The sequence below is a fragment of the Peromyscus maniculatus genome, chromosome 13 (genome assembly GCF_049852395.1).
Source record: "Peromyscus maniculatus bairdii isolate BWxNUB_F1_BW_parent chromosome 13, HU_Pman_BW_mat_3.1, whole genome shotgun sequence".
Lineage (NCBI taxonomy): Eukaryota > Metazoa > Chordata > Mammalia > Rodentia > Cricetidae > Peromyscus > Peromyscus maniculatus.
The window spans coordinates 4,879,732-4,906,427 of NC_134864.1; the positions used below are offsets into that span (position 1 = coordinate 4,879,732).

At 47.2% G+C, this 26,696-nt stretch overlaps 1 protein-coding gene across 2 annotated transcripts; it reads right to left on the reverse strand.

Moving 5' to 3' along the window:
* Positions 1 to 4,802: 4,802 nt before the first annotated feature.
* Positions 4,803 to 8,427, reverse strand: LOC102924147 (intestinal-type alkaline phosphatase 1-like). Of its 2 annotated transcripts, XM_076549512.1 has the most exons (11): positions 8,297 to 8,427; positions 8,100 to 8,216; positions 7,866 to 7,981; positions 7,516 to 7,690; positions 7,275 to 7,447; positions 6,907 to 7,041; positions 6,740 to 6,812; positions 6,492 to 6,626; positions 6,213 to 6,404; positions 5,900 to 6,016; positions 4,803 to 5,826 (listed from the first exon to the last, which is right to left on the reverse strand). In XM_076549512.1, exons 1-11 carry the CDS (start codon positions 8,367 to 8,369, stop codon positions 5,384 to 5,386), a joined length of 1,749 nt encoding a protein of 582 aa, XP_076405627.1. In that variant the 5' UTR covers positions 8,370 to 8,427; the 3' UTR covers positions 4,803 to 5,383. The 2 variants fall into 2 exon arrangements, with proteins under 2 accessions (XP_076405627.1, XP_076405626.1); XM_076549511.1 differs by lacking the exon at positions 8,297 to 8,427 and having other exon boundaries at positions 8,100 to 8,210.
* Between the last annotated feature and the right edge of the window lie 18,269 nt (positions 8,428 to 26,696).

Below are 26,696 nucleotides of genomic sequence, written 5' to 3' on the forward strand. Positions count from 1 at the left end.
CACTGGCCAAGGGAATAGCAGAGGAAGGGTCAGACGGGAGGCCCAGGGGTGTGAATGGAGCATGCCTCTGAAGGAGCCTCATTACCTGGGATGACGCTAAGTGACAGCTGTAGTCTGAGACCCAGCAGCAGCAGCAGCAGCAGCAGCAGCGGCGGCGGCCAGGCTCCCCGCATGGCTGGGGCTGGTGGTGGTGGCTCTGAGGATCGTCAAGGGTGAACTTGGAAGACCAGAATACTAACTGGTCTCTGACTGCCTGGCCTTAAATAGGGGAAGACTGAGTTCCTGTTTGGAAGGCTCCGGGGGCCCTCCCTAATTCTCAGGCTCTACCCTAGCCCCACCCTGCCCTGTGAACTGAAGCGTGTCAGGCTTAAGAAGGTGGCTCGATATGGAAGTCCAGACCAACGTCCTGAATCTAGAGCTACAGTGGGTCCGAGGCATCTCCCCGTCCCCTCTTCCCCCCATTAGGTGGGAGGCTGAGGCAGTTACTGTAATCTTTTTTTTGTTTTTGTTTTTTTGGTTTTTTGAGACAGGGTTTCTCTGTGTAGCTTTGTGCCTTTCGTTGAACTCACTCTGTAGCCCAGGCTGACCTTGAACTCACAGAGATCCGCCTGCCTCTGCCTCCTGAGTGCTGGGACTAAAGGCGTGCGCCACCGCTGCCCGGCCCAGTTCCTGTAATCCTATACAGCAGTGCTCATCAATCCTCTTCTACTCTGTCCCTTGAGGATCCATCACGTTTCTTGTTTCAGTGAGAGTTACTTTCAATTTCCTCTCCCCTGGACTTGGAGCAGGTAAGATATTCGGGAGCATTGGCCAGGAGAAGTATTGAATTGGAAAGAATGAGCTGGTGGTCCAGACCCTTGTGTGTACTGCAGCTACTTTTGAGTGTGTTTGAATGCAAATGGGAATATGGAGGTTGGTCAAGATCCTGAGCCAAACCAGGCAAGGCCTGGGTCTTTCTGAGGAGCAGGCAGGTTTTACCCTTGGTGTTGTTAACCACTACCTTTGGTGTTAACCCCTATCCTCTTGGACAGGTGGAGAGATCCCAAGGTGAGTGCTCTGCATAGATCCTGGACACATCTGCAAGTGTAGCCTAGGATAACTAGGAGCTTCCTATAGTGATGGATGCAGTGATCCCACTTCAGAGTATAGTTTGAGCCCAGATTCTGTGTATGAGGTTCAGCATTATTCACTGTAGCCAAGAGGTGTGAGGGTAAGTCATGTGTTCATGGATGGATGAGATCACAGAAACATGATCCAGCGAGGTGTGGTGGCTCAAGGTCGTAAAAGCAGGTCTTCTGACCCTGGGCAGGAAGATGGAAGGGAGATTAAAGGCTATTCTGTGCTCTTGCAAATACATTGACTCAAAACCAACCAAACACTGGGCAGTGGTGGCACACGCCTTTAATTCCAGGAGGCAGAGGCAGGCAGATCTCTGAGAGTTCAAGGCCAGCCTAGTCTACAGAGCCAGTTCCAGGACAGCCAGAACTACACAGAGAAACCCTGTCCTGAAAAAAAAATGTTTGGCTGGGCGGTGGTGGTGCACGCCTTTAATCCCAGCACTCGGAGGCAGAGGCAGGTGGATCTCTGTGAGTTCGAGGCCAGCCTGGGCTACAGAGTGAGTTCCAGGGCAGGCTCCAAAGCGACACAGAGAAGCCCTGTCTCGAAAAACAAACAAACAAAAAATTTTTCATCTATACCTAAAGGCTATAGACAACCCAGACACTTGGGGCCCCCTGGATCCCTGTGTCCACCTCCTGTCTGAGTCACCTGACTATGGGGACAATAGCTGCCGTCTTCCATTGACAGCTCCACTGTGGGGTCGGAGATACCGGCCACAGAACCACATGAGGCAGTGCGTAGTTTTCCCTTCAGCACTCAGTAGATTGAGACAGGAGGATGGGGAATTCAAGGTCGTCCTCGTCTGCATAGTGAGGCCCAGAGAAGCCTGGGATGAATACATAAAACCCCCGGGGCTGGGGCTCAGTTATTAGAGCGCTCGTCCGTGTGCCTGGAGCCCGGGGTTCGGTCCTCAGGGCCACATACATTGGCCATAGTGATGCATGCCAGTTGTCTCAAGACTCGGGAGTCAGAAGAACCGAAAGTTCAAGGCCTGGGAAGCCTGGGAGACCCTGACTCAAATGAACAAAACTGGAAACAGATGAAACAAAAAGCCAAAACCTTACCAGTGAATATAGACAATGAAAAATGTTCTAATCGTTCACAGAGATTGTGACTGTGTATGTGGGGGGGGGGGGGGCTCTATTCCTTCTACTTTTAAATAACTTTTGCCTGAGGTTGGAGGACACCAGACTGGTAGAATTGCTCCTAGGGGTGGCCTGTCAGGATCTGTCTACTCTCTGTGAAGGAGCAGGGATGGTTCCTGACTGCTTCTGTCTCCCAGGTCTCACCAGGACAGCCCTCTAGGAGCTTGGTGACAGTCCTCGACGCTCAGGGAACACATGGCAGGGCCTGGGGATAGATGTGGACCACCAGAAGGTCCAGCATGCACAGGGAACACCATGAGACACAGGGCACCCCTGCCTCCAGGCAGGTCCCCCAGGCACAGACTGCTGAAGAAAGGTGGTGTCTCGTGCAGCAGACCTCATGTGACCAGGGGTTCCAAGCCCACAGTACCACCAGGGCTTCGATTGGCAGGTACAAAGCACCTGGGCCCAGTCATCTCAGCTCCCATCTAGCCGTCTCTCCTCTCAGGCCAGATCTGCCCATGCATTTAAGGAACTGGAGGAAAGGCTCAGCCACCCCCATGGCCTTCTCAACCTTCCTGACTGAAAGGTCTCCAAGGAAGTCTGTCACACACACAGCTAGCGCTGCTCCACTGAGCAGCTAGGTACATTGTGTTCTGCTGTGGGTGGGGCCAAAAGGAGTGTGCTCACCACCGAGCTGGGGGGGGAACAGAGCTGGGGGGGGGGCGCTGGCCATCTGCCGCAGGCTCGGCTAGGGTTATATGGAGAGCCTTCCTGTCATAGGAAGAGTCAAGCCCATAAAAGATGAAGCCCCTGGAGCACTGACTCTGTAATTACCGTGTAGGCTCTGAACACTGGGGCCGAAGTCACTAGCTGCAAAGACTCTGCTCCTCAGACAGCTGCCCAGTGTGCTCAGGACATGGACAGCATGGCTGTGTTCCTCACTGTCAGGCTAGACCACACCAACTCTTCCCCCGTGTGCTAGTGTGAGTGTTGTCCCAGGGAGCTCCCCAGATGCCAGGAATCCAGGAGGTGGCCTGGTACTGGGGGAGGTGGGGGGGTCCTAGGAAGATGTGTGCTCAGGCAGAGCACTGGAGGAGGGAGTAATAATTTTCCTGGAGAAATCAAGGAGTCAAGCCTTGGAAGCCATGATCTCTACCACTTAAGTAAGGAAGTCAGAGGGAGAGCCAACAGCCCCCATGAAGATGGTGTTCAGACCTCAGAGGACCTTCTCCCATCCTCAGCCTCATGGAGAAGCCTCTGTTCTGGTGCAGATCCTGATAGCACACAGGGTGTCCTAGGAGCATCTGCCCAGCCTCTTCAGAGATCCTACAGCTGGCTGGAACAGTGGCTAACCAATGTGAGCAGCAGGAGCTGGGGGCTGCCAGGCTAGGGCTGGGACAGGGACAGGGCAGACAGATAAGGACTGTCAGTCTGCTCTCCACCCCAGAGCTCTGTGTCAAAGTAATCATCCCTCTGCAGGTGGGCATCTCCATGTACAGTTACGTGAGTCTGGAGCAGCTGGAGAAAACTCTCATATGAGGGATGTCCAGACCTGATGGACAGGCAATGTGAGGAAGGTTCTGGAACCCTGGGTCATCTTCTCAGGGATGTTCAAGGTTCCCTATGTCCCTGGAGACCCATGTACTCACTGTCCTTTGTTTCCTACTCTCGGTCCCACGGCTGCGTCTGAGGATGAGAAGGTATTGCTAGCTTTGAAGTACCGTCTTCAGTAGGCGTCCCAGCTCATCTGCCCCACGAAGCGCAGGTGAGGCTGAAGATCGCCCATTCCTGCACGCCCAGTCCTTGCCTCAGGACCCTCCACAGAGACCCCCTGCCAGCCTCCTACAGCTATCTGATCAGTGGCCTTTATCCTTGGTGCCTCTGCTAAAGCCGCACTACGGGAAGCAGGTGGGAGCATCGGAGCACAAATCCGGATCCCCCAGGTCACCTGCTGGTGCTCACTGCTGCCCCATGGGAGCCTGGGCAGGTGGGGGTCCTCCTCAACCGCCCTTGCCTCCTGGGATGGTGAGGTGGAGAGTCTGAATGTTTTCCAGGCAGGTGTGGCCACAGCTATCTGCCCTGACCACCTTGGGAAGAGCCTCCTGGTCTCTGCCCATCTTGTGAAGGATGTGACCTGAGAGATGGAGGACAGAGATGAGTCCCAGGAACTGCCATCAAGTCTGCCCCGGCCAGGCCAACTGCCACCCTCTGGGCATATGAAAGGGTGCAGGGGCTTGATCTGGCCATCCAGGCCTCTCCTGGCCTGCACCTGAGCAGCTTCTGGGTCCAGCCCCAGGCTGCTGTCCCCGGGCTGGGAGTGCTGCACCCCACGGCCTTACCTCTCCAGCCAGCTAAGGGGCCTTAGGCCGGGCCTCACCTGTCTGTGCCTTAGCTTTTGGCCTTCTGGAGAAGCTTTTGGTCAGAAGGCAGAACCTGAAGGTTATGACTCACTCCACTTTGTCCGCTTTCACTCACCTATCTGCTCCTCCTCAGACCACCTCTCCCCAGCCTCCTAACATCCACCTGTCCCCTTGTACTGTGCACCCCAGGCGCCCAGGGTGTTCTTACTAGGAAGTACTGGAGGCACTGTCCCACGGAACACTTCATTTTATTGTTATTATGTCTCTTCAAGGACTGGTAGCCCCAAGGGTGGAAATATTCTTTGTTCAGTATCTATGTGCAGCCTGAGATGGACAGGGGTGGAGGCCAATGGCTGCTTTGGGCTGCTTGCGGAGACCCCCCAGCCTCTGAATCTCTGCCTGATTTCCTTTCATGGAAAGAGCATGGGAGTAAGCCAAGGCCTGAAAAGCTAAGTTACTTGGGTCCCCATAAAGGGTGATGGTGTGAAGGGGAGCCTAAGGCAACCCTGGGCCTCAACCTCTTGAGTACCATTCGGTGTCTCCCACTCCGGAGACAGCCAGGAGAAGCAGAAGCCCTGGGCCAAGTTACAAAGCCCAGAGTGTTCTCTCAGAGGTGGCCGCTAAAGCTATGGGCTTAGCTGGTGTCTCAACATCTGATAAGAGAACTCCAAATTGGGGCGCAAACCCAGCAGAGACCTAGGGTGGAGCATGGTGAACATGGGATAGACAGGGCAAAGGAAACCATGAGTGGGTGTGTGGGTGTGAAAGGAACCAGCGGTGGGACCCTGGGGAGGAGCCCAGCGGGGGACTGGACCATCAGGATGTCACCATGACGGTCCCTACTAATAGCAGTGTGCTGACCAGCAGTTGCAGGGACAGCAAGGCAGTGGCCTGGCCGACTGCGCTATTTGTAACTTGAGTCTCTCTCTGGCCCCTGGTGGTGGTGGTCTGGCCCCGGGTGGTGGTGGTCTGGCCCCTGGTGGTGGTGGTCTGGCCCCGGGTGGTGGTGGTCTGGCCCCGGGTGGTGGTGGTCGGGCCCGGGGTGGTGGTGCTGCTCTGGCCGGCAGGGGGCGCCAGGCCGCAGTCGGTGTAGGGCTCCAGGCAGCCTGCAAAGGCCATGACGTGCGCGATGTAGTTCTGCTCCTGCACTCCGTGCACCAGGTGTGCCTGCGGGCCACGCGCGAATATCGCCACGTCCTCCCCGCCGTGGGTCTCCGAGGACAGCGGTACAGCCGCCTGCTGCTTGTACGTGGGGTCACCTATGGAAGACAGGGTGTTTAGGGGGAGCAGCGTCTGTTTGCAGCCCCAGTTAGGCTGGGCTAAGGCACTTACCACTCTGAGTACTGTTGACATTGGGCCGGTCTCCTGAATCGAGCACGTAGCCCGGGCCGTTGCCGTAGAGAATGGAAGTGTAGGACTTGCCGTCTAGAGCATTGGCTGGAGCCAGACCTGCACGGAGGAAGTGAGACACCTTGTCCTCGTCCTGACAGCTGCTTTTGGAGCGTGGGTGAGCTCATTTTGCCTGCTCAGTGGTTAAATTGTCACCGATCCCTACAAGGCAGGTGCTTCTTGTGCCTATTTGACAGGTGAGGAAACTGTCCCCAAATGCTTGAGGCAACACTGCCTGACACTGTCCCCGGCCTACCGAAGATGGAGGTCCCCCGAAGTGTGTAGCCACCAAAGGAGAAGACGTGGGAGTGGTCAGCAGTGACAAGGATCATCGTGTCCTTCTCACTGGTGAGCTGGTCCGCCTTATCAATGGCCGAGTCGAACATGACGGCCTCAGTCAGTGCCAGGTAGGCCGTGCCCGCATGATGGCCTTGGTCAATACGACCCCCTGCAGGAAGCCAGCGATGGGAGAGATGCTTGAGTTTGCTCTGGACACCTGGCCCCACCTCTTTCCCTGCCAGGCTCAACCACTCACCCTCCACAAAGAGGTAGAAGCCTCGGGGGTTCCTGCTCAGCATGCGCACGGCCACCTCTGTCATCTCCGCCAGGGAGGGGTCCTGGGTAGGGTCTCGGTAGATGTCATATTTCATTTCTGCTGGTTCAAAGAGGCCTGAGAAGCACAGGAATCCATGGTGACCACTAAGCTGGGAAGTGGGTAGGGGCTCATGCGCACACACACACTCTGATGGAGGCCCTGACAAGTGCAGGGAGACAAGGACTCACCCATGAGGTGAGTCACTTTGGGATCCTCGGACGCCTGAAAGAGCTCCGTGCGGTTCCAAACATACCGGGCCCCCTGCGGGGACACAGCCAGTCTTAGCACACAGACCTGAGAAGCACAGTCCTGCCCCAGGCCCTGCCTTAGATCGTTACCCTGGAACCCACATCACCTGGTGCTTTGCCAGCCACGCTTCCACTAGGTTCTGTCCATCCAGCCTGGTTCCATATTGGGCAGTGTCATTTGGGTATTCAGGGTCTGGTGTCCCCTTGGGAAACATGAACTTGCGACCTCCACCGAGAATCACCTTTGGTCAGAGGATCCACACAGGTAGACTTAGGGCTTTATGGGCCCCCACCCCCTCCCGACAGACAGCTCCTGTGTCCCCACCATGTCTGTGGGATATGCCGCTCCTGGGCTTCCCACACCCCCTTACACATACTCCAGAGGACCTGGAGTTCAGGATGTTTATGCCTGGGACTATGGCCAGTCCAAGGTTCATCCCTCGGTCCAGCCCTCCCCCTGGTTCTCAGAGCTCACATCAATGTCCATGTTGGAAATGAGTTGTGTGGCAATGTCCTTGCAGCCCTCCTGCACCGCAGAAGGAGGCATTTCTGCATCCGAGTACCAGTTCCGGTTCACCGTGTGCGCGTAGGTGCCAGCTGGAGAGGCGTGCTGTACCCTGGTGGTCGTCACCACTCCCACAGACTTTCCTGCAGGTTACAGAAGGTCACCCAGCGATCCAGGCCTGCCCTAGCTCCCAGGCCCAGCTCCAACCCACCTGCTTTCTTTGCACGATACATCACTGAGATGACCTCGTTGCCAAATGTGGTGTTGCACTGGTCGAATCGGGCAGCTGCGCTCAAGCCAATGGTCTTGTAGTTGGCCTTGACCCCACAGAGATAGGCGGTGGCTGTGCCTGCACTGTCTGGGACCTGTCTGTCCACGTTGTATGTCTGGGGACAGAGACACTCTCAGCTGTGTCCCTACTGGTAGACATCAGTCCTTGCTTCCTGAGACATGTTCACTGTGCTGGTTGCCAACTTGGACCCCAGATGTTCTGGGTTCTTCCTCCTCCAGCCATGCTCAGTCCCCCCCCCACCCCTATCCCAGATGTGTCCCAGTACTCACCTTGGACAGAGCCATGTATGGGAAGCGGTCCATGGCTAGGGGTGTCTCAGGTCCTAGATGGTTTCCCCTCTGTCCCTTTAGGATCCTGGTGGCTGTCACTGTGGGCACCCCCATCCCTGAAGGAGCAGAACTTGATCAGAGCTGAGCTCCCAGACCTTTCTGGACCCATCAGCTGCCTTGGGTACCTGGAGAGCAAGGGCCCCAAAGGAGGAAGGGCCCCAAAGGAACACTCACCGTCCCCCAGGAAGATGATGAGGTTCTTGGCTGATGTCTGAATGGGCTGCAGCTTCTTGGCAACATTCAGGGCCTCGGCTGCCTTTTGGTTCCAGAAGGCTGGATTTTCTTCCTCCACTGGTCAAGAGAAAGTAGACCCAGGTTAGTCCAAGTGGGGGTGGCAGTCCTTCTGTGGGAGTTAGAAAGGGGCCTCTTACCTGGGATGACACCAAAGGAGAGTTGTATCCTGAGACCCAACAAGAACAGCAGCAGCGCCCGGTCTCCCTGCATGGCTGGCGCTGTGGGGAGGCTGCCCAGCTGGAGAGCCAAGGGACCAGCTACCGCTTAGCCTGCCTGGACTCAAGTCTGAGAAGGACTTTGTTCCTGGCAGTAAAGGGTCCATGTCCCTCCCCTAGAAGCAAAGTCACCCTGGCCCCACCCTTGGCCTGTGAACTGAAGTCTGGCTATTAGGGTGTGGCTGGGCCAGGGGTCCTGTGACTCCGCCGGCTGGATGGGAGGCTAGGGGGAGATCCTGGATGGGACACTTGTGCTGTGTGCTGCTGGAGCCACCCTCTACTCATGAGTGTCTTGTCAGGAATTCCTCGCACTATCTGAGAACCCGCTGGAGATAGGCTCTGCTCTGGGCGCTCCAAGTAGGTGGGAGTCCAAGCCCCCAGCCTAGGCCAGGACCTGGGTTTGGTTCCCTGGATCAGTACCCCTGATAAGGATGGAGAGAGGCCTGAATGCCCTGCCTACAGCTGTCTTCTCAGTAGCCTTGCTTGAGGCAGCTGGCACATTCAGGATCTGGTCCCAAAGTGACTGCTATGTGGGATAAACAGTGCTGATGGGACTACCCAGCATGGAAGCCTTGTCCATGTCTTTCTTCAGGTGGTGGTGGTGTGCTGGGCCTGCCCTGTAGACCTCATGGGTGTGTGTCTTTCATGTGCATTCCACCTCGGCCTGGAGCAGCAGGCTGGGGTGGGACTGCTGTCTTGGGCAGCCGTGGCATTGACTGGATATTTCCGAGTGGCCCTCAAGCTTGTGTGGGTACAATTGACCCCTGTTCCCTCAGGCAGGTAGATGGGGCCCAAGGGTGAGTCTATTATCCACGGGCCCTGGACACACCCAAATAGCCTCTGATAAGGAGTAAGAGACTGGTTCAAAAGTATTTCTGCAATTTAGCAATCCCAGTTCTGAGTAAGTAGCCAAAGAAATTAAAGCAGGACTCCACAAGCTGCCTGTGGTAGCCCATCTCCACAATCCCAGCTCTGGGGAGTCAAAAACAGGATTGAGTTTGAGGATAGCCTGGGCTACTTGGGGAGAGCTTGTCTCAAATAAACAACAAAATTAAAAAGTGTCACTTGTGACTTAGAAGTGGAGAGGGGCTCCTAGGGGTGAGAGGGCCCGGGGGGGGGGGGGGGCGGCGGGGAGGGGTGGTGGTGGGGTGGAAGAAATGGAGGAGAGAGCCGGTAAGAGAAATGTGGTTGGAAAACACGCCATATTAAAACCTCGCTGCAAACTCATAAAAACCTGAGAACAGGGTAAGTGGGCCTGGAGAGATGGCTTAGAGGTGAAGAGCTTTTCCTGTTCTTGCAGAGGGCCCAAGTTTGGCTTCTAAAACCCAGGTCAGGTAACTCACAACTTCCTGTAACTCCAGCGCCAAGGGAACCTAATGCCTCTGGTGTCCACAAGGCTCCTAAATTCATTTGCACACACCACACACAGAAACAGACACATTCATATACACATAATTAAAAATAAAATAAAATGCTAAAATATAAATAGATAGATAGATGGATGGATGGATAGATAGATAGATAGATAGATAGATAGATAGATAGATAGATAGACAGATAGATAAAAGCAGGGGCTCAGACAGATGGACTTCTGTCCTAAGATCGGCAGCCACATTACCCACAGAAGCCAGGAAGGAAAGCGTGTACTGTGGTCTGATTGACACGTGTCCCACAAAGGTTCAGGTGTTGCAAGTTCAGTCCTAAGTGTGTAGCTGTGCTGAGGGGTGGTAGAATTGTTTTATATAAATTTTATTTATTTTACATCCTGGCTGCAATTTTCCCTCCCTCCTCTCCTCCCAGTCCCTCTCCCTAGTCCCCCTCTGGCTCCACCTCCCAATCCACTCCTTCTCTGTTTCTGTTTAGGAACGGGTAGGTATGTCTCCCATGAATATTAACAAAATATGGCCTATCAAGTCGCAGTAAGACTAAGCACCTTCGCTACCCAGTATAAGGAGTAGGGTCCCAAAAGCCAGTAACAGACTCGAAGACAGCCCCCCGCCCCGTCCCACAGTTAGGAGTCCCACAAGAGGATCAAGCCACACAACTGTAACATAGATGCAGAGTGCCGAGGTCAGTCCCATGCAGGCTCTCAGGCTGTCGGTTCAATCTCTGAATTTTCAACAGGCAAAGAGTAGTGGATGGTGGCTGAGTCGCCGGGGCCACTGTTCTCTAGAAGATTAATGTAGTGTTCTTCTGGGATCCACGAGTGTGCTGCTACGGTGGGCTGTAATGAAATAGTAAGTCCAGCAGCCCCTCCTTTCCTGGGTCCCCAGGCACCTCGTGAGCCTCCTCCTCTCGCTCACGTTATAGCTCTAGACTGCCATTTACCTTGTCACATCACCAAGGGCTCGTGGCAGGGCAGAGCCAGGTCAGTGCCCATTCTTGATCTTCCAAATCCTTGAACTAAGTAACTCTCTTTTTATTATATGTTACCCGCCTCCAGGTATTTTCTTATGTCAGTGGGAAGACTTGTTATACCAAGCATTTTAGATGGATGACATGCTCCATATACACAGCAGGTATCATCTGCCTTAAAAAGGGAGGAAATGGGGCTGGAGAGATGGCTCAGAGGTTAAGACTGCTCTTCCAGAGGACCTGAGCTCAATTCCCAGCAACCACATGGTGGCTCACAACCATCTCTGAGATCTGGTGCCCTCTTCTGGCCTGCAGTCATACATGCTGTATACATAATAAATAAATAAATCTTTAAAAAAAAAGGGGGGGGGAGGAAATGTGACCAAAATACATTGCACACATGTATGAAAATGTCATGTTGAAACCTGCTATAATGTATAATTAGCATGTGTCAACAAAAAACAAACAAAAATAGCACCAGAAAGGAAAAAGGGGGTGTGTGGTGCTCAGCTGTACCCCAGCATTCAAGGGGGTCAGGCACGAGCTAGGTGGAGTTAGGTTGTGGGTTATGCACCCCCCTCCTCTTGGAAAAATGCATCTCACAGCCTCAGGACCCCGTGACCCCCTCCTGTGCCAGGCTATGTGGACTCCCATCTCTGAACAAGGGTCTACATTGTCTGCCACGGGTGACACTCAAATTCAGACTGTTTCTATCCAAATGTACTCCCAGACATGTCTAGAATATGAAGCACAGAAGGGCCAAGCCGTCCTAAGTGGGTTTGGGTACATGTGCTGTAAAACCAAACCGAGTTCTCAGCAACATTGTAGGGAGAGTCCATATTTACCATGCCATGTCTCTGCATAATTGAGTATGCATACGATTAAAGTCAGATGCATTGTGGGACATAGGTAGCAGGGAAAATGAATATGACCTAATACATCAATCAAAGTAAGGAACCACCCAAGCTAACCCTGTAGTGACTGTGGCGGTTTGAATAAAAATGGCTGCCAAAGGCTCATAGTGAGTGGCACCATTAGGAGGTGTGGCCTTGTTGGAGTAGGTGTGGTCTCGAAGAGAAAGTATGTCATTGGGGGGCGGGCTTTGAGGTTTCAGAAGCTCAAGCCAGGCCCAGTGTCTCCTCTCTCTCTTCCTGCTGCCTACCAATCCAGATGTGGAGCTTTCGGCTCCTTCTCCGGCACCATGCTTCTCACCATGACAATAATGGGCTGATCCTCTGAACTGTAAGCCAGCCCCAACAAAATGTTTTCCTTTATAAGAGTTGCTGTAAGGGAACACTCCTCCACTGTTGGTGGGAGTGCAAACTTGTACAACCACTGTGGAAATCAGTATGGCGGTTTCTCAGAAAACTGGGAATCGATCTACCTCAAGACCCAGCCATACCACTCTTGGGCATATACCCAAGGAATGCTCAATCATTCACAAAGATACATGCTCAGCTATGTTCATAGCAGCGCTATTCGTAATAGCCAGAACCTGGAAACAACCTAGATGCCCGTCAACTGAAGAATGGATTAAAAAAGTGTGGTACATATACACAATGGAGTACTACTCAGCAGAGAAAAACAATGACATCATGAGGTTTGCAGGCAAATGGATGGAATTAGAAAATATCATCCTGAGTGAGGTAACCCAGACTCAGAAGGACAAACATGGTATGTACTCACTCATAAGTGGATACTAGATATAAAGCAAAGGACAATCAGACTGCAACCCACAAAACCATGGAGGCTACCTAGCAGGGGGGACCCTAGGATGACTGTGGCTTATAATAAGTTTTGGTTTTACCCAATCACTGGGCAAGCTTTAGTGAAACATTTTACTACTAGGATAAGAATTTGTACTGTATCAAGCTAATGACAGAAAATGCTGGCTGTACTTTAAGGAGAGGAGGCTAAAATCTTTTTAGATTATGGATTAGCCTATAGAAAAACGTCTGGTGTAAATCAAACAGTGAAGGGGAAGATGAATAGGAATCTCACTTACCCAACTTAAGTAAAACTTAACTCTCTGAACAGATGAAGATAGGTTTCTTCTGTATCCCAGAATCTAATCAATATTTATATGTATAATTAAGCTAGCATTTGGTTTAAAAGGGCTTATTGGGAAATGTTATCATTTTTACTATTTTCTACAGAGAAAATATTTTACTGTTTAAAAATAACCCTGGACTTTTAAATTATAACCTGTTTTTGTGTTCAGAAAAAAAGTTGCTGTGGTCATGCTGTCTCTCTCTTTCTCTAGCAGTGGAAACTCTCACTAACAGTGACTAACTTCTCTTTCTTCAGAACTAACTCCTTAAGAGACCTCACTTGTGTAGCCCAGGCTGGGCCTCTTTAACCTGCACTCATCTCCCCTTGAACAGAGTTACCTCGCTCCCTGGGCAAGCCCATGTGAGTTTATTACTCTCAGTTCTTGGGAAAGAGGCCCAGACTCTGGCACAGCCAGCAGTGCCGGACAAGTCTATTCACAGGTTTCCAAGAAGTTCAAATCTTAGAGATGACTGAAATCCCAGTGAGTGGGGAGAAGATGGAGGCAGGAGGATCAGGTGTTCAAGGCTACCCCACCTCCAGTCAGACCAAAGCTAATCTAGTATACCTGAAACCCTGCCAAAACTCAAAAGTTATCAGGGCATGGTGGCCCACACCTTCAATCCCAGCACTCAGGAGGCAGAGGCAGGCGGATCTCTGTGAGTTCAAGGCCAGCCTGGTCTACATAACAAGATCTGGGCCAGCAAAGGTTACATAGTGAGATCCTGTCTCAAATAAAATAAAATATAAAATAAAATGGTTAGATGGTAAATCCTATATTGCTTTTTAAACACACTTGAACATATTTCAAAGATTAAAGGGAAAAAAAGAGCGTTCCTCCTCAGCTACCTACACCTTGTTCCACCCAGGTCCCACGGGCCAAATTCCCAAGCTTCTGCTCACACTCACTTGCCCCTGTCCCACGGGGCCCACCACGGTTCCTGCCTTCCCTCCGGCAGGCAGAACTTTCTGGAACCCTCTCAGCTCTTACCCCAGCTCTGTGCTGCTGATTCCGAGTCACAGAAGCAAGACTAGGAGAGTCCTCAGTGTCCGTCACCGCCGTAGAGCCCGGGGTATAGGCGAGAGCACTAAGCACGCACGGCCCTTGGTCCAGTCACCTGGACTAAAATCAAAAGGTACTTAGTTGCTCCCATGGCAGCTACCTGGAGTGTGTTACCAAGCTGTGTTAGGGTAATTCTTTTGTTTCTCATACTCACCAGAAAACTATCCAGGGCCGAGGGGTGTGGGGGTATGGCAGTTGGTAGAGTGTTTATTGCCAAGCACGTGGCTCATAACTGTAATACCAGCACCCAAGAGGCTGAGCCAGGAGGATTGCCATGAATTCTAGACCAACCTAGAGGCCTAGGGAAATATCTATTAGGGCACATGATTGGCATACTGGGGCCCTGGGTTTGATCCCCAGCACTAGAAAAATATTTTAATTGGCAAGTATTAATTATTGGTATTGATGCTGCGTAGTTTGATCATTTGACTGTAACAATGGAGCCAGAGTAACTACGCTTTCTGTCTCTTAAGCATTCTTTGTGTTGGGAAAGGAAAATTCTAGACTAAAGGTCAGAGATGACTAGTCGATGGGCAAGTCCTTAATCAATTAATTAGTTTTATATCAGTCTATAGATTAGAAGTTCAGGACACCACACTTGGATGTGGCACATCCTGCTTGGAGATTAGGTCTTGTCCTTACTAAGGAGCCACCTGACATTTTAAAATTTTGTAGGATTATCATTGTGTGTGTGAGTGGGGTGTGGCCGCCACAGCACCCGCGTGGAGGTCAGAAGATGACTCTGTGGGGTTGGTTTTTCTCTTTCTACCTTCCCATGGCTCTGGGTGGTCAGTCTTGTGTGTCAGACCCCTCTCCCCATGGAACCATTTCACTCTCTAGAGTCACAGGGTCATTTTAAGAAACGGGAAAAGGCCGGGGGTGGGGGGGGGTGGGGGGGTGCACATCTTTAATCCCAGCACTCGGGAGGCAGAAGCAGGCTGGTCTACAGAGCAAGTTACAAGGAAACTCTAGAAAGAAAAAGAGAAAAGGAATGAGAGAGAGACTGGAGGGATGGCTCCGAGACCAAGAGCACTGGCCGCTCGTCCAGAGGACCCAGACTCCATTCCCAGCACCCACGTGGTGGCTCACAGCCTTCTGTAACTCCAGTTCTAGACGATCCCATGCCCTCTTCTGGCCTCCATGGGCACAAGACACACAATGGTACACAGACATACATGTAGACAAAACACTCGTACACATAAAAAAAATATAATTTTTAAAAAAGAAATAAGGTGGAGAGAACCCTGTACATTTGACCAGGTTCCCCTCATGGCTCCATTTCCTCAGTTTGACAGGAGTATTTGTATTCAACCCCATTACTTAGCGATACAATGGCCACATTGCTTGAGTTATCACCCAGGTCCATCCCTTCCTCTGGGACCTCCCTCCCTCCTCCTTACACTCTGTTCCTCACTTACAGTGGTAATATTTGGACCCCCTGTCCTCAGAATCTGTTGCTTCTCGTATGTTGCAGCCACACAGCCTACCTGTAGACTTCGGAGTGGCTCTTGGCACACGACATGATTCTCTAAGAGCTGGCTGGCCTCCATTGCCAGGGCAAATGGATGATGTATCACAGTGTGAGCAGTCCCTGCTAAAGGACTGCGGCTCACTTCCAGCCTTGCCCTTTATGAATAAAGTGGCATCGAACGCTCAGGGCCAGCTTTCTGTATGAACACACGTTTCTATTCTGTGGAATGAGCGCCCAGGAATGCCGTGGCTGGTCATGTGGCGACAGCACATGTCGTTGGTTAAGAAACTGCTGGGCTGTCCGTGCAGACTAGCTGCGCCATTTTTCATGTCCGTCTCTCCGTGTCAGGGACCCTTTCCCCTTCCTGCCAATGTTGATGTGTGACAGCCAAGACAGCGGCCCGTGACACCCAGGTGCTATTCAGGAATGGGTGGGGGATTCCCATCTGGAACACACCTGCCAAGTGGGTTAGCGTCACACCAGGAAGACAGGCAAGGGAAGGTTCTAAGGGAAGACACGAGAATCACACTAGTTGTTACAAAATGATAACCTTGAACCACAAGGATTAAAAATGTGATTCAGGCCGGAGTCACCTGGGAAGCTGCTGGGCAGATGGCCTCAGAGCTTGGAACCAGGCACAGTGGCATGTGCCACCATAGAAGCAGAAGTGAGTGTCCGTGAGCTTGAGATGAGTCAGTTGGTCTACACTGCAAGTTCCAGGACAGCCAGGGCTACAGAGTGAGATGCTGGTTTTATTTTTTGGTTTTTTGTTTGTTTGTTTGGCTTTTTTTGTTTGTTTGTTTTTTTGTTTTTTGTTTTTTTTTCTGCAACAGGGCTTCTCTGTGCAGCTTTGCCCCTTTCCTGGAACTCACTCTGTAGCCCAGGCTGCCCTCACAGAGATCCATCTGCATCTGCCTCCCAAGTGCTGGGATTAAAGGCACGACATCAGCGCCTGGCTGTGAGATTCTGTTTTTAAATTAAAAAATAAATTCTTGGGGTGAGTTTATGGTGGCCTGGGGCAAGGGTTGTGGTTCCGGCAGGATCTTTTGTCATAGTTCATGTTAGTAGGCAGAGAAGCATGAGAGCTCTTCCCTCGCTGGCTGCTGCCTTCATTTATCATTTTAAATTTTTTACATTTATGTGTGTGTGTGTGTGTGTGTGTGTGTGTGTGTGTGTGTGTGTGTGTATGTGCGTGCGTGCGTGCGTGTGTGTGTGTGTGTGTGTGTGTGTGTGTGTGTGTGTGTGTTTCAGGAACTGGTGCTTTACTTCTACCTGTGGGTCCCTGTGTCAAACTCAGGTTTGTCAGGTTTGGCGACAAACACTTCTGCCCTGAGCCGTCCCTCCAGCCCTGTACTTTTTGTTGTTGTTGTTTTTAATTTTTGTGTTTTTGTCTTTTGAGACAGGGTCTCACTCTGCAACCCAAAACCCACTGTGTAACCTAGGCTGGTCTTGAACTCTTGACAGTCCTCCTGCCTCAGCCTCCCACGTATTGGTAGCCACCAAGTGTGGTGGTAATCTAATTGTATTGAAATATTATTTTGATTTGTACTGAAATATTAATTTGATTGTATGTTAATAAATAAAGTTGTCTGGGGGTCAGAGCTATTAGAGCCATAGCAAGAGTGTGGCGGTGGTGGCACACGCCTTTAATCCCATAGATATCTGTGTGTTCAGGGTCAGAGCTATTAGAGCCATAGCAAGAGTGTGGCGGTGGTGGCACACGCCTTTAATCCCATAAGATCTCTGTGTGTTCAGGGATACAGCCAGCATTGGAGACATATGCCTTTAAGACCTAGGGGGCTGTACATTCAGACAGTGACGAGGCAGTCATGTGTTTGGGTTTACAACCAATGAGAAGGCAGAACAACATACTTTAAAAATACGAACCGACAGGAGGTAGGTCTCTTTTCGCGAAGCTGGGACAGCAGGAGGAAGGGTGAGATTTTAGCTCTGAGCTCTGACCTCTCGGCTTTCTCTTTTACATTGTTTCTGTGTTTCTTATTTAATAAGACGGTTGGTTACATCTACATCTGGCGCCCAACGTGACAAGAATCCATTAAAAACTGCTTGGCTTGGCGGCAGGTCCGCTTTCCCGCAAGGGCGGCAGGCGGCCCGCGGCGGCGGCGGCAGCGGCGGCACACGGCGGCCGGCGGCGATCGGCTTGTTAGTCCGAGCTGCTGGCGTCCTAGTCCGGGTAGCAACTTCTAGCCCGGGCCTAGGTCTGTGAGCAGCTTGCCTAAAGCCGGTGCTACAAACAACTCAGACCTGCCCTGCCTGTAAAGCCAACGCACGTGGTCGGAGCTTAAGGAAGCCAGACCCAAGCCTTGACTCGGCACAAGAGGGAACACGTGGCTGCATTTAAGCTTTAGCCGGCTACGCTTTCTTGTGCGTTCTCTCTTCTCTCTCTCTCTCTCTCTCTCTCTCTCTCTCTCTCTCTCTCTCTCTCTCTCTGGATTTACACCTGGGACACTAGGTGGCTGCTTTGAAAATCCCCTCGGATTTCTACTGTTCTACGCAGATTTGGTAAGTCATAATATATCAGATATTTTAAAGGAAACTATCTAAAAGAGAATTTTTTTTCCACATTAAAAAACAAATGGGTTTTATGTGTGCATTGGAAGAAAATTGGTTTTTGTTCGAAATTTTAGGCAGTCTGGCAATGGAACAACTATATAATATTAGTATTGGTGGAATTATGCACCTCATCACTATAATAATCCACATTTTAATATTTAAAAAGATAGTCCATTTAAGTGCCAGGATAACAGCGTTAGAAGAACTTGTTAAACCTGTAAAAATTCAGACAGAAGAAATTAACAGTGAAGTTGTTTCAAGTCGGGATCATAAGGTTGCAGAAAGAAAGCCTGTTTTCACACAGTCACCCTTAATTTATCCTGTAACAGTACAGCAGATGCCTGATCAAATAGCTACACAAAATACTTGGGCTCCAATTGAAATGTTGGATTTAAAAAGGTTTAAGGAGGCAATAGTATCTTATGGCATGCATTCCCCATATGTAAAGCAAATGTTAAACACTTGGTCAACATATAATAGGATAGTACCACAGGACTGGCGGGACCTCGCACAAGGTGTTCTGGAACCCAGCCAGAGACTTCAATTTCTGACTTGGTTTAAGGAGGAGGCTAAAAACATAGAAAAACAGTGGAGGGATAAAGGAGTACAAGTTTGCCAGGATCAGCTTATGGGCGAAGGCCAATATGCTTCAGCACAAGCACAATGTTTATATGATGTCCAAACCCTAATTTTATGTCGAACGGCAGCCTTGAATGCATGGGACAAAGTTGAGGAACCAGGAAAAAAATCTGAGTCATTTACAAAGGTGAAGCAAGGCCCAAAAGAGTCTTTTACAGATTTTTTACAAAGACTGGCTTCAGCAGTAAAGAGAACGGTCTCGGATTCAGAAGCTGGTAAGGCAATAATTGAATCTTTGGCCTTTGAGAATTCGAATGCAGCATGCAAAAGAATAATCAGGCCATTAAGGGCAAGATCTGCACCTATGGAAGATTGGATTAGAGAAACAATTAATGTTGAAGCTGATGAGCATGATGATACATGGGTAGGAGAAGTAATTTCAAAAGGTTTGAGGAGTGTTAGATGTTTTGGATGTGGAAAGCAAGGACATTTGAAAAGGGACTGTAGACAGGTCATTTCCAGAAACAATGTTTCTTCAAGGAACAATGGCAACAGAATGCCCCTTCCTTCTGGAGTATGCAGAAGGTGTGGTAAGGGAAAACACTGGACCAACGAATGTAGATCAACAAAGGACAGACAGGGTAATCCTTTGCCTCAGTCTTCGGGAAACTCCCAGAGGGGCCTCAGGCAGGCCCCCAGTGCAAATCCAGTTCAAACCTTTCCGGCAGCCATAGAGGAAATGCCTGCTCTGGAGAGCGATTAAATAACCAAATGCCTATTGGAATAAATCATGCTGGTCAGAATGATGAAACAGAGAGAATAGAAAATTCAGGAGAAAACATAAAGAAAATTTTTTGGCAAACTTCTATTAATGAACAAAGACCAAAATTAACGATAAAAATAAATGGTGTTTTGTTGTCTGGTCTGGTAGACACAGGTGCGGACGTTACCATAATTGCACCAGAATTTTGGCATCCAACTTGGCCTCTTCAGGAGGTAAACGTTCAACTGTTAGGAATTGGGACATTATCTCAGGTGAAACAGAGTGCAAGATGGCTCGAATGTATAGGTCCAGAAGGACAGAGAGGAAAATTAAAACCATATGTGGCTAACATAACTATGAACCTGTGGGGTCGAGACTTGTTGCAACAATGGAATACTCAGATTAACATCCCTCCAATCTCAGAAACAAATCATAAACTAGCACATGTTACTGAGAGAAATATTAGAAGATATTGTTCTAATGAGTGGTCACCAGCCATCCATATTATACAAGAACAGGGCACAATAACTGATGATCTTCCAAAGACACCAACAGCTCTACCTTTAAAATGGTTAACAGACAAGCCTGTATGGGTCCAGCAATGGCCTTTAACAACAGAGAAACTCCAGGCTTTAGAAGAGCTGGTAGAAGAACAGTTAAATGCTCAGCATATTGAAGAATCAACCAGCCCTTGGAATTCTCCTGTATTTGTTATTAAAAAGAAATCTGGTAAATGGAGAATGGTAACAGACCTTAGGGCAATTAACAAAGTAATTCAGCCAATGGGTTCTCTACAATCTGGGATGCCTTTGCCTACTCTATTACCAAAAGGATGGCCTCTCATAGTTATTGATTTAAAAGACTGTTTCTTTTCAATACCCTTACAAGAAAAAGACAGAGAAAGATTTGCTTTTACAGTGCCTACTTATAATAATTCTCAACCAGTTAAAAGATTTCAATGGAGGGTCCTCCCACAGGGAATGTTGAATAGCCCAACTCTGTGCCAATATTTTGTACAACAGCCATTGGAAGTGATACGTAAAAAATTTCCTAAATCTATAATTTATCATTATATGGACGATATTTTACTAGCTGACTCAAATGCAGATACTTTAGAAATAATGTTTGAAGAAGTAAAGAAAATTTTGCCTCGCTGGGGATTACAAATTGCTCCTGAAAAGATACAAAGAGGAGATTCTATTAATTATTTAGGATATAAAATAGAGCTACAAAAAATTAGACCCCAAAAGGTGCAAATTCGGAGAGATAGACTACAGACTCTTAATGACTTTCAAAGATTATTTGGAGATATTTCTCATCTACGAACTATTGTTGGGGTAAAAAATGATGAACTGACTAATTTGTTCAAAACCTTAGAAGGTGACAAGGACTTAAATAGTCCAAGAGAATTATCACCTGAAGCTGAGAAAGAATTAGCCTTGGTAGAAAAGAAAGTGCATGAAGGACACGTGAATCGTATTGATCCAAAGCTGGATTGCATTTTGGTTATCTTACCTTCTAGGCGTTCTCCTACTGGAATATTAATGCAGAGGGAAGATATTATATTGGAATGGATATTTTTACCAAATAAACCAAATAAAAAATTAAAAACTTATGTGGAAAAAATCTCTGACTTGATTTACAAAGGAAAAATGAGACTTCGTCAATTAGCAGGCATAGACCCAGCAGAAATTGTCGTACCATTAACTAAGGAGGACATTGAAAAATTATGGACAGAAAGTGAACCTTGGCAAAGAGCTTGCAGTAATTTTTTGGGAGAAATTAACAGCAAATATCCCAAAAGCAATAGAATTGATCTTATAAAGAGAGCTGAATGGATCTTGCCTCGAATTGTACGGCAAAAACCCATATCTGGAGTTCGTACATTTTATACAGATGCCAACAAAGAAGGAAAGGCAGGTTACAAATCAGAAAATTTAAGTAAAGTGGTTCAAAGTCCGTATAATTCAGTGCAAAAATCAGAATTGTATGCTATTCTGTTGGTATTAATGGATTTTTCAGAACCTCTCAACATAGTAACTGACTCTCAGTATGCTGAAAGAGTGGTGTTACATATTGAGACTGCAGAATTTATCCCTGATGCTTCAGAATTAACTTCACTATTTATTCAATTACAAGATACAATCAGGAAAAGGAATCATCCTTTATATATAACTCACATTCGATCCCATACTGGTCTGCCAGGCCCTCTAGCACAAGGCAATGAAGAGATTGATAAATTATTGATAGGAAATGTGCTGGAGGCCTCAGAATTTCATAAAAAACATCACGTTAATAGTAAAGGTTTAAAAAAGGATTTTTCCATAACCTGGCAACAAGCCAAAGAAATAATAAAGAAATGTCCTACTTGTTCCTTCTACAATCAGACGCCATTACCAGCAGGATGTAACCCAAAGGGTACTCAGAGAAATGAAATCTGGCAGATGGACGTGTTTCACTTTGCAGAATTTGGAAAATTGAAATATGTACACCACACTATCGATACTTATTCAGGATTTCAATGGGCAACTGCTTTGAGTTCTGAAAAAGCTGATTCTGTAATCACTCATTTGCTAGAAGTTATGGCCATCATGGGTATACCTGCACAAATCAAAACTGACAATGCTCCATCATATGTCTCTGTTAAAATGAAACAGTTTTTTGCTTATTACAATATAAAGCATATTACAGGCATACCACATAATCCTACAGGTCAAGCAGTTATAGAAAGATCAAACAGAACTCTAAAGGATATGCTAAATAAACAGAAATGGGTAACAAAAACCCCCAGAAATAGACTGCATAATGCTCTTCTAACTTTGAATTTTCTGAATGCCAATGAGAAAGGAACAACAGCTGCAGAGAGACATTGGATAATAGAAAAAACTACAGAATTAAATCAGCCTATATACTTTAAGGATGTGCTGACCTCAGAATGGAAACCAGGGTATGTATTACATTGGGGACGTGGTTTTGCTTTTATTTCTACAGGAGAAGATAAGCTGTGGGTACCATCAAAATTGATAAAGGTTCGATTTGAACAAGAGAGACCTCTTAATTAGAGGAGGTGATAGTTCATCAACCAGCATGAACATCCAATTTAAACTAACTTGTATCAATAACACATGCCTTTTCATTTAATCTGATAATAACTTGTCAAAAGGAAACATCCCCAAAATTAGTCTTGGGGAAAGGTTTTTGTTTTTGTCTTTTAGGAGAATGAAGGTTAAGGAATCTGAAGAACACTGGACAAATGAGACAACTGAAGAAAAGGGACAAATCATCTATCCCAAGAAACAGAGTGAAACGGTGTATGGGTATATATTATCTAAAAAAAAATTTTATGTCTTCCTAAATGTTTGTTTCTGCTTTTCTCTAAAGATTTAACACTATTGGTCTTCTAACAGTCCCAGTTCAATTAAAATTTAAAGCTGACTTTGGAGTTGGAGAATGGCTCTCTCCTTCTTTAAAATCAAGCATGTTGTTAAAAGGAAAATGCAAACTCCCTGTATCATGCCAGAATAAGAGCCATTTTCTGCTATGGTACAGGACAAAAGCAAAATTAATTAAGGGACTATTCTATTACTAATCTCAACTCTTTGATTCTATTCTGATTCTTTAAACTGTTCTCAAAGTATAAATTTTATATCAAAATTTACAAGATTAATATATATTATATTAATATATATATACATTTTAAACTTTGTTAAGATATGAATGGTCACATAGAGTACTAACTAATTCTAGAAAAAAGGCTAGCTGCATATATATGTTTTTGTGTTCGAGTCTCTTATCAGTTTTCTGCAGGAAATCACGGCCTGGCCTAACATCAACTGAAGTCTCCAGAAAGAAGATGGGGCCCCACAACAACAACAATTCCACGTGGACAATAATAATATTAAGCTGACAAACATCATCCACAGATCAGCTATGAACTACAAGATGCTCAGAGCAATTTTGAGATGACTAGCTGAGATGATTCAGTCTCAAAGACTACTTGAATAAGGACTTGAGATAAACCCTAAACTTTGGCATTATACACAGACTGGATAATGAAGGATATAGTTACCTCTCCTAGAATTTGACAATTAACCTAAAATTTTTCTTTCAGGATAAAGAAAACTTCGCCCATACCCAGCAGGAAGCAATTTTAAGAATACGACGCCCACATTCCCAAAGAGGTGGTGTGGGGCGGGTGGTTTTTTGGTCTTTTTAATGGGTTTTGGGTCTGGGATAATTTTCAGTATTTAGGGGGGTTGGTTACAAGTTATTGTCAAGGGTTAGGAAAAAGGCTAAGCAAAGGAGATTAGATTTAAGGTTCTTGTTTAAAAAAAAAAAAAAAAAAGAAAGAAAGAAAGAAAGAAGGAAAAAAAAAAAAAGAAAGAAAAGAGAAAGACAATTACTAGTTTTAAATACTTTACATTGGATTGAATTGTTTTATATTGTACACAAATTTGAAACTGATATTGTTAGAAAATGCTATATGTATATTTCTAATTGTATTTATTCCATCCATTTAACAATGTAATGCAAATTTCTGATCCTTGAATGTTATTATTATCAACTATCAGGATATAAAGAAATGAAAGCTAGTAGTTAGACATTATCATAGAACTTGTAGTCATATTAGATATGTTTTAAAAATTGAGCAGAGATGTTTTAGACAGGTCATCTTCAAACCCTTCAGAGATCTACAGAATATGGCATTTAAAATGTTTTAATAACTTAGAAAATTTTTCTTTTTTGAGACATGTCGGCTCCTGGCAGTACCAATCTACTTTAGAGAAAATATGGGCATTGAAGAAACTGCATATGGAGTCAACTTTCATTCTGGCAAAAGTTAGCCACTGGACAACAAAGTATCCTCGAATCAACAGGACAAAATGGACAGACAGATCACGAAACAAGGGACTACTGATTCTTGCCAAAACAAGTGTGGTTATGGCTTTATCAAAAGGCATCTTCTGAGGCCAGGACAATATGGCCCCATCCCTGAAGTGGCCTTCGCATCCGGAAAAGGTACAGTGCCCTTTTCTTCGAAGGCAGCTTAACAGGCAGAGGGCCGATGGATTCTGTTGTTCAATGGAACAGCAGCTGAAAGCTCATGCCTCTCAAAAGTAGACTGGCATTTAATAGAGGGATGTGGAGAAGAAGGGGATGCTGAGATGAAGCCATATATACACAGCCAAGAAGAATGGACAGCTGAATTAAAAAACTGTCAACAATTTCCAGAATTTAAAATCCTGAATCATGACAGGACACTAGTGGAATTCAGGTGTTTCTGGTACGTGGACTGCTCTCACCCAATGTGAGGTTGAACTGTTGACCTTGTGTACATCCTACTTCACAAATGAGTCTGTCAGATACACTAAGCCTATAGGCTGAAGATGATGCCCCAACACTGCGGAGAAACCTCAGGTGACTGCCCAGGCAGCTGGCTGTTTCTGTCAACTCACAAAATTTTTTTGGAAGTTGCTTGCATGCACTTCCTGTTTTTATTTTTGTTAGCTAATATTATTCCCTTCTTGGGTCTCTGAGGGAGTTGAAGATTAGTTAGTTATGGTTGAAGATTAGTTAGTTATAGTTGAAAATTAATTAGGATAGAAAGTACATTAGATACATCTTGGAATTATCAAAATAGGATAGATAATGGAATTATTTTCTCTGATTCGTCAAATACCTGTTTAGGTATTTATTACTTGTATATATTGTATATAGTTATTGTACTTTTGTATATAGTTTTTCTTTTGTTAGTCATAACCTTTTGCTTTTTTTCTTTTTATTAAAATAGAAAAGGGGAAATGTGGTGGTAATCTAATTGTATTGAAATATTATTTTGATTTGTACTGAAATATTAATTTGATTGTATGTTAATAAATAAAGTTGTCTGGGGGTCAGAGCTATTAGAGCCATAGCAAGAGTGTGGCGGTGGTGGCACACGCCTTTAATCCCATAGATATCTGTGTGTTCAGGGTCAGAGCTATTAGAGCCATAGCAAGAGTGTGGCGGTGGTGGCACACGCCTTTAATCCCATAAGATCTCTGTGTGTTCAGGGATACAGCCAGCATTGGAGACATATGCCTTTAAGACCTAGGGGGCTGTACATTCAGACAGTGACGAGGCAGTCATGTGTTTGGGTTTACAACCAATGAGAAGGCAGAACAACATACTTTAAAAATACGAACCGACAGGAGGTAGGTCTCTTTTCGCGAAGCTGGGACAGCAGGAGGAAGGGTGAGATTTTAGCTCTGAGCTCTGACCTCTCGGCTTTCTCTTTTACATTGTTTCTGTGTTTCTTATTTAATAAGACGGTTGGTTACATCTACAACCAAGGGACAAGGATTTTTAAAATGAAGATGCAAAGTAGTATTATTAACACCATAATAACTTCAATTTAGCTGGATGTGGTGGCATTAATCACAGCCCTCAGGAGGCAGAGGCAGGTGGATCTCTGTGAGTTCAAGACCAGTCTGGTCTACAGAGAGAGTTCCAGACTCTACAGTGAGTCCTGTCTCAATAACAATAATGATGATGATGATGATGATGATGATGCAACAGTAATAATAAACTTCATTTTGTGTAAGTGATTTTTGAAACATGAACCCAGACCTAAATGGTTGTAACCATTCAAATAGCTATGGAGAATTAGGTAAGATGTTGGTCACACAGATATTTGGCCCATTCCCTTATTTGATGTAATTGGGTCTCAATTTCCCAGGAGGAATTTATGTAGGGACAACATGGAGTCTTAGCAATCCACAGTATTTTATGCCACTAACAGATACCCAGTAGAAAGACTCTGATCCAGCTTTACTCTACAGAGAGCATTTAATGAGTGTTGTTGGGCAGTCACAGTCCTTGCAGAACAATCTGGAAAGGCACCAACGAGGAAGATAAACCTCTAGTCATGTGTTTATTGGCCATATCAGAGTCCAAAGGATGTGACAAATGTATCAAAGCCAGAGTCCCAGTGTCCACCAGGCTGACCCCATTTGGCCACTCCCACTATGGCCTGCAGAGCTATTTACATTTGTAGGTGTTGACATGAGTTCCTCCATTTTGATTCTGACGTCATCACGCCTGCGTTTGGTGTTGCCACTGTTTTGCTGCTGTTGTTAGATATTCTGACAGGTGTGGGTGTGTGATACAAGGTGTCTCTCATGCTCTTCTATGGTTGTACTGTCCTGCTTTCCTGAAAATTTTCTTCACGTGCCTAGGCGGGGCTGGATGGCAGGCACACACTACCTGTCAATGATCAAAGGATGCGTCATCCACAAAGTCTATGGATACAATCCAGCCACATGCAGTCACCCGGGCCCCTGCCTCCACTCCATGCCGGAGTCACATGACTGGTGAGGTCCTGCTTCTGGGGTCCAGGGACTGTGTGACAGCAACGGTTCTGTGTAGACTTAGAGACGCAGCTCCTTCCTCCCGTGAGTGGGGGACCCTCACCTGGGCGTCTGAGGGG

Bases quoted from the DNA above. Each gene is read 5' to 3' on its own strand.
- LOC102924147 (XM_076549512.1), bottom strand. From the start codon at position 8,369: ATGCAGGGAGACCGGGCGCTGCTGCTGTTCTTGTTGGGTCTCAGGATA. The intron at 6,813-6,906 runs GTGATGTGGGTT...GTGTCCCCGCAG, and splicing joins CGTGGCTGGCAAAGCACCAG to GGGGCCCGGTATGTTTGGAA. The intron at 6,405-6,491 runs GTGAGTGGTTGA...GGCTTCCTGCAG, and splicing joins CTTCTACCTCTTTGTGGAGG to GGGGTCGTATTGACCAAGGC.